Source organism: Amia ocellicauda, chromosome 16, assembly GCF_036373705.1.
Source record: "Amia ocellicauda isolate fAmiCal2 chromosome 16, fAmiCal2.hap1, whole genome shotgun sequence".
Lineage (NCBI taxonomy): Eukaryota > Metazoa > Chordata > Actinopteri > Amiiformes > Amiidae > Amia > Amia ocellicauda.
In genome coordinates, this window is record NC_089865.1 from 10,669,561 (window position 1) to 10,676,734 (window position 7,174).

Genomic DNA, 7,174 nt, shown 5'->3' on the forward strand with positions numbered 1-7,174 from the left:
GCAAGAGATGTTTCATTCAGATACTCTTACAGAAAATGTAAAATACTTTCAAAATCGATTTAAGATTCTCGTTAAAGAATAAAGAATATCCTTTAATGCATTAAAATTGTATTGGTTCGTCACGGTCGACTTGCCAGTCAGTAACCATATTACCCCTGTTAAATGCGACCTTTTAAACTTAATAGATAGATGTACAGATTTTGGTTGTAAAATGACGAGAGAATAACTCCGAATGCAAAGGATATTTAACGCTTTTCGTTTGGTATAAATGCGTTTGCTATTAGGTGACTTCTACTCTTTGATTCATACCCAGCCCTAAGTACCAGTATAAAATATTAATTTGCTACGGGACCAGTAAACATATCTTTAAAGGTACCGAATCATTTCACGCTATCTCACAAACATTTTAAAGCATAAAGTGCACTGACTTCCATTGCATATATATATTTTAATAATACATCTCCGTTTCACCTATAAATATATTCACCACAAAATATATTTTTACCACAATTATAGGTAAATTATATTTTCCCTATAAATGTGGCAAAATGCGTTATTTGGGGAAAAAAAATAGTGCAGCAAACATTTAAAATATATAAACAGAAAAAAAAGTTGTAGAATTACGGAAGGAGACAAAGTCGATTTTATACAAATTTAAAAGAAGAGAAAATAATCTGATCTGTAGATGTAGACTACTGTTTGCATGGGGTGCATGTGGAACAAACTGAATTGATTCAACTGATTGCAGATATTCATTTTAATTATTATTTTTTTATTTGAAAACAAATGGTTCAAAACAAAGAAAACTATCACTGATACCGACATAGACATAGAGACCCTTATCACATCCGAGAGAATAGCTTGCTATTTGCTATCATTGCGATTAGGACCCAGATGATTATCCTAATTAATGTCTGTCTAATTAAATTACTGTCAGAAACGAACCAATAGCGAAAGTCGTTTCATTAGCAAGGCTGGCAGAAAGATCAAAAGCGTCCCATCTCTGATTGCAGCATAGTGTCAATTGGCTAATCTGCTGTCTAACAAAAACTAGATCAAACCACGGGAAGGCGTTTTCTTTCAAACTACATTTTTGGGGCGTTAAGTTAACCGAGGAGACGCTTCACGAAGGGTGAGTGAATCGCGTTTGCAATAGAGCTATGCAGCTGGAGCATTGCCTCTCCCCATCTATCATGCTCTCCAAGAAATTTCTCAATGTGAACAGCAGTTACCCCAACTCGGGCGGATCTGAGCTTGCCTTGCAGGATCATCCTATTATATCCTCTACTGACAACCTGGAGAGAAGTTCACCTTTGAAAAAAATTTCCAGGGGGATGACGAATCAGTCAGAGGCAGACAATTTTCCTGGCTCCAAGGACGCACCAGGGGACGTCCAGAGAAGCAAACTCTCTCCTGTGCTGGATGGGGTCTCTGAAATTCGTCATAATTTCGATGGATCTGCTGCAGAAAGGTATCTTCTGTCTCAATCCAGCCAACACCAGCCTGCCTCCGCTGCGCCCAGTGCTATGTTCCCCTACCCCAGCCAACATGGACCAGCTCACCCAGCTTTTTCCATTGGAAGTCCAAGCCGATACATGGCTCATCACCCAGTGATTACCAATGGAGCATACAACAGCCTGCTGTCCAACACCTCTCCTCAAGGCTATCCAGCCGCCGGGTACCCTTACGCCCAGCAGTATGGCCATTCTTACCAGGGGGGACCCTTCTACCAGTTCTCCTCCGCACAGCCCGGGCTGGTCCCCGGGAAAGCGCAAGTGTATTTGTGCAACAGGGCACTTTGGCTCAAGTTTCACAGGCATCAAACCGAAATGATTATAACAAAACAAGGAAGGTAGGTGAACATTGTTTGATTTATTTCTGTTTTGCCAAAACTGAAGTCGTGACTTGAAGCATCTTATGGTTTTGGAGAAAGAGAGAAAAGTTCGGAACTATACCAATCCTAATGATTGTAATTTTAATTATACTTAATAAAAATAGACATTAAATCCAGAACAGTACAAAATGTATAATTCAACTTGATATACCACTTAGTTTAAAAATTAACATTGCTTTAAGGCTTGACTTTATTATTATTTTTTTTAAATCTTAAATGTCTTATACAGTAGATGCTTTTTGAATGTTAATATTTGAATCCGCTGTTGACATTTTCATATCTATTACCATGAAATGTGAAAACATACTGTACAGTGCAACACTAAAGACGGATGTAAAACGTATTATTGCTATAATACGTTTTATGTAAATATGTAAAACCTATATAGTGCTTTTACCATATTTATTTCATAGTTAATAATCAGTTCTCTTCTATACAAGCCAGATTTGTGTATTTACAGTTTTATGATTTGTTTTTTTTCAGACGGATGTTTCCATTTTTAAGTTTTAATATTTCTGGTCTTGACCCGACGGCGCATTATAATATTTTTGTGGATGTGATTCTGGCCGACCCCAATCACTGGCGATTCCAGGGAGGGAAGTGGGTTCCATGTGGCAAAGCGGACACCAATGTGCAAGGCAAGTTCTCCCAATTAACCAATTAACACTCGCATAACAGAGATAGGTGAGAATTATTAATTAAAAAATCACGGATTCAACAGGGGCCATATTGACTGTTCAATATGGAAACCCGAGGTCAATCCGCGTAGAGCTGAAATCGCCAAACCGCACTGCCAAGAAAAGGCAAATGCAATTTTTACGGACTTTTTAATTTTTAAATTTAGATTTGTTTTACCTTAAAGGATAAACTTATTCCTATGCAATAAATGACCTCGATTTGTGGTTTCTTACAGGAAACCGGGTTTATATGCATCCAGATTCTCCGAATACAGGAGCTCACTGGATGCGGCAGGAGATTTCCTTTGGAAAACTAAAGTTAACAAATAACAAAGGGGCATCTAACAACACGGGTCAGGTAAGTTGTTCATCAAAATTCACACCTACATACATTTATGTCCAAGTTTCAAATTCAGCTTTGAAAATCTAATTTATCATGCTTTTTTTTTTCAAGATTCAAATTTTAATAAGAAAGCATTGCAGTCTTGACAGGATGTTTTTATGTATACTAGGGTGCCATATTCTGTCGAGATGCTGTCTGACAGGCTAAAAAGTGTTTTTTTTTTGGGGGGGGGGGGAGGTTTGGTGGCGAAAGTAATAACCCAGAACAATGTGGCGGTGTATAATACTAATTTTCATCGGTCCACTTGATTTTGTCTCTGCAGATGGTGGTTTTACAGTCGCTACACAAGTACCAGCCCAGGTTGCACGTAGTGGAGGTGAATGAGGATGGCACAGAAGACACCAGCCAGCCGGGCAGAGTCCAGACCTTCACTTTCCCGGAGACGCAGTTCATCGCTGTCACGGCTTACCAGAACACCGATGTAAGAACTGCGGTCACAAATAACACCGTCAAGTTCATTGAAAAAAGCTGTTAAATGTTAATTTTTTGTAGCAATAGAGGAATTTGTTTAACTGATACATAGGCTATATGAAAAGGACGTTTCCCTGCTTTGGTCCAATACATGTAAAGCAGCACATTATATACATTGCCTATACCGTTGCCCCATTTTGCCTAGAATATAGGCAACACCTGTAGTCTACTAGGATTTTTAACTCGGTTGAAATTGGTTTAATGCCCATTTTAAATACTAAAACTTAAATCGGGTTTCTGCTGATGCGCTATTATAAGTTATAATTTTTTTTTAAGATTTGTTTTTCATCCTATTTTTATTTTCAGATAACACAATTGAAAATCGACCACAATCCGTTTGCAAAAGGATTTCGGGACAACTACGACACGTAAGATGTTCTTGTTTGTTAATCTGTATTTGAAAGCAACGAAGCATGCCCATAAACTATAGTAAAAATAATTATTCGATTATATTAGTCTAATGTTCGTTCCATCTATAGATAATGGTTTTAGCACAGGGAGCGAAAACCTTTTAATAATGAATATATTTCATACAGCCTCTGGTCTATCTGATTATAGGCTAATTGAAATTAAAATACAATTTGAGACGTTTGGGTTCAAACTCATCTCCCCATCCTGTACAATATGCACAAATCATGGAAATTGAATACTGTTTAAGGATATGTTGGGTACATGTTCATTTTCGTAACCATTTTTAATTAGTTTGTCTAAATGAACAACTTATGACATTTTAAACGCTACCGATGCCGAAATAGTAATAGTATTTACTACCAACATTGTATTCGAGTTCTCCTTGCATTTCAGATATAGGAGCCCACTAGTCTTCCAGTGTAGCCTAATTTATTTTCTTCTGTAGCCTGCTTATATAAAGCATACATGAAAATGTAATATTTGAAAACTTGAAACCTTTGAAATTAGAGGACGCGCAAATCGTCTCTTGCAGTCGATATAATCCATCAGTTTAAATGAAAAGTAGCTATCCGTGCTATTGGATATGTAATGTGAGATTAGCGGATGGGTTTTATGTGTGTGCGTTTGGCCCAGACCCTGGACGTGTTCCTGCAGATTCTTGCAATGTGTGCTGGTGCTCTACTTCTCTGTATAGGCCTACAGTTATGTGCTTTATACATTGATCGGATACATTATACATGTTTCAATGTACCTGAGTGAAGGAGGGGGATTGAAGTGACCTTTTTATTATCTTTTATTACAAACCTTTGAACTGTTGCTAGCAAACATTTTTAGAAACCGTTTTGGGAAGAAATGGCTATATCTATATTATTCACATTGAGCTTCTGTGTCCAAATGCAAGTGGGGGCAGTTTAATGTGTGCATATGTAGTGTAGATTGTAATTTAACAATAATTTAAAATATTACAATTATTTTAGACGAACCATGTTATAGGCTATAACCCCTGGCCTGTTTTGTGTTTTGAAGGATCTACACCGGCTGCGACATTGACCGGTTGACTCCGTCGCCCAGTGACTCTCCCCGCTCTCAGATAGTGCCCGGTGCCCGCTATGCCATGGCTGGGTCTTTCCTGCAGGACCAGTTTGTCAGCAGCTATGCCAAATCCCGCTTCCACCCCGGCGCCGGGGCCGGTCCAGGAGCGGACCGCAGCGTCCCACACAGCAACAGCCTGCTCTCCCCGCAGCCAGCCGAGGACACTGCAGCGGCCTCCCCGCAGCGCTGGTTCGTCACCCCGGCCAACAACCGACTGGACTTCGCCGCCTCGGCCTACGATGCCGCCGCCGCTGCGGATTTCGCCGGCAACGCGGCCACTCTGCTGTCTTACGCCGCTGCCGGAGTAAAGGCCCTTCCGTTGGCCACAGCAGGCTGCTCGGGGAGGCCCTTGGGTTACTACACAGACCCCTCTGGGTGGGGGGCCCGCACCCCGCCACAGTACTGCAGCAAATCCGGCTCGGTCCTCTCCTGCTGGCCCCCCAACAGTGCGGGCAGCAGGACGGGCACCGCCAACTCCTATCTCGGGGACGAGGGCGACAGTCTCGCAACAGAGAGGTCTCCGCTAGGGGGGTCTGAAGAGGCCAAACCCAAAGACCTGTCGGAATCTAGTTGGATAGAAACCCCTTCTTCTATCAAATCCATCGATTCTAGCGATTCTGGGATTTTTGAGCAGGCCAAACGCCGGCGGATTTCACCCGCCGCCACGCCGGTGTCCGACACGGCCTCCCCGCTGAAGAGTGAGGCGCTGACGCAGAGGGAGTGCGAGAAGAACTGCGCAAAGGACCTTGGGTACTATAGTTTCTACTCGCATAGCTAGAACAGCTATACATGAGACTTGGGAAGGAGCAAAGTATTGAAGCGAATCGGGGAACGTTAACGTGTTAGGTCTGTATTGTGACATCCACCATCTTCGGGTTTATTCCATTTGATTTGTTTCATGACCCCATCTTTATTGGATAAAGTATGGTTACATTATTTTACAACAGCAAAAAGTCTCGTTTGGAATTGGACTGGACTGTTTGGTCGTTGACCCCTAATTTGTCTAATGATAGTGTAGTTTAAAATGAACTTTCTTAGGTGGTAGTAGTAGTAGGCCTGTAAACAAACATTATGACTAATAATAAGAGTGCTGTCCAAACTTTAATTTGATCTAACCAAGTGCCAAATAGGAATATCATCTTTAAAGAAGATGCTGCGGGCTTGCAACTGTTTCCCATGAGGTTTGTTTTTATTTTATTTTAATTTATTTTTTATAAGGTGTAAGTCACTGTAATTATAAAGGGGGGAGGGGGGAGGGGTAATGTACAGACCTATGTAGCTGTTAATGATGTTGTGTCAGTTGTGGAGCTATGTAACCTTCATGTATTGCATTTTGAGATTTCAAAATGTGCATTATAAACGACTTCTTATTGCTGCTCAGCAATTCTCTATAGTCACAAGGTGAAGTGTATTGGTTCTCTTGTTAAATTTAAATCTACAAGAAGGTGATCAGAAGATCATTTCTTTTAGAGCCCTCTTAGCAAACCGCATTTTAGATTTAAGTTATATTTATGCCCCAACTCGGTAGCCTCCTTTAATTTTTAAATTGTGACATGTTTGCTAGACTATTGGGGTAGGTCATGTGTAATTATAGAGAATATTTCAGAGTTGTTCTCGGTTGTACATTGAATTGTCAATACCTGGATATTTAATTCACGAGCTGTGAAGAATGTATATGGGGTCTTCACGGCATTTCCTTTGTATACATGTTTGTTTATTCTCTATGTATTGGTAAATTGTTGTAAAAGTTGTTATGCTGCGGACTTGTACGTTTTTACTAAATTAAAAAATCTTAAAAATGCAATGTAACACATGACGTTTCGGTCTCTTGTACCTCCGCTTTGGCAAAGGTGGCTAAAACGCATCTTGCAAATCCTAATGGGATCACAGGTTTGCTTATGAAACATTTTCTTTGTAGAAACATTTTAAAGCTCTTAAGTTTAGTTTTATTATATGGAATGTATTTACTGACACCATTACACATCTGTGACTCAAACATAACACTGTAAGAGCTCCATATTAAAACGCACCAGTTTTTGAAAGCCAATTTCGATTACCCAAAGTGATGCTATCACGTTTGAAAACGATTTATTTTATTGATGCAATATAAAAAAATGTATTCGTTTACTTAAGCGATTTTATTCAGTATTGCACTGTTTTACATCAGCGTTTTTTTTTTTATTGTATTTTAAATTTTGGCTACAATTTACGTAATTTATAAATCCA

The 7,174-nt window shown here is 39.8% G+C and overlaps 1 protein-coding gene across 1 annotated transcript; it reads left to right on the forward strand.

Annotated features, from left to right (window-relative positions):
• The first annotated feature begins 910 nt into the window (after positions 1 to 910).
• On the forward strand, positions 911 to 6,757 carry tbr1b (T-box brain transcription factor 1b). The gene is made up of 6 exons (XM_066687439.1): positions 911 to 1,852; positions 2,378 to 2,532; positions 2,808 to 2,929; positions 3,237 to 3,395; positions 3,752 to 3,813; positions 4,883 to 6,757. The coding sequence occupies exons 1-6, from the start codon at positions 1,161 to 1,163 to the stop codon at positions 5,724 to 5,726; spliced, it is 2,034 nt and encodes a 677-aa protein (XP_066543536.1). The 5' UTR covers positions 911 to 1,160; the 3' UTR covers positions 5,727 to 6,757.
• The last annotated feature ends 417 nt before the right edge of the window (positions 6,758 to 7,174 follow it).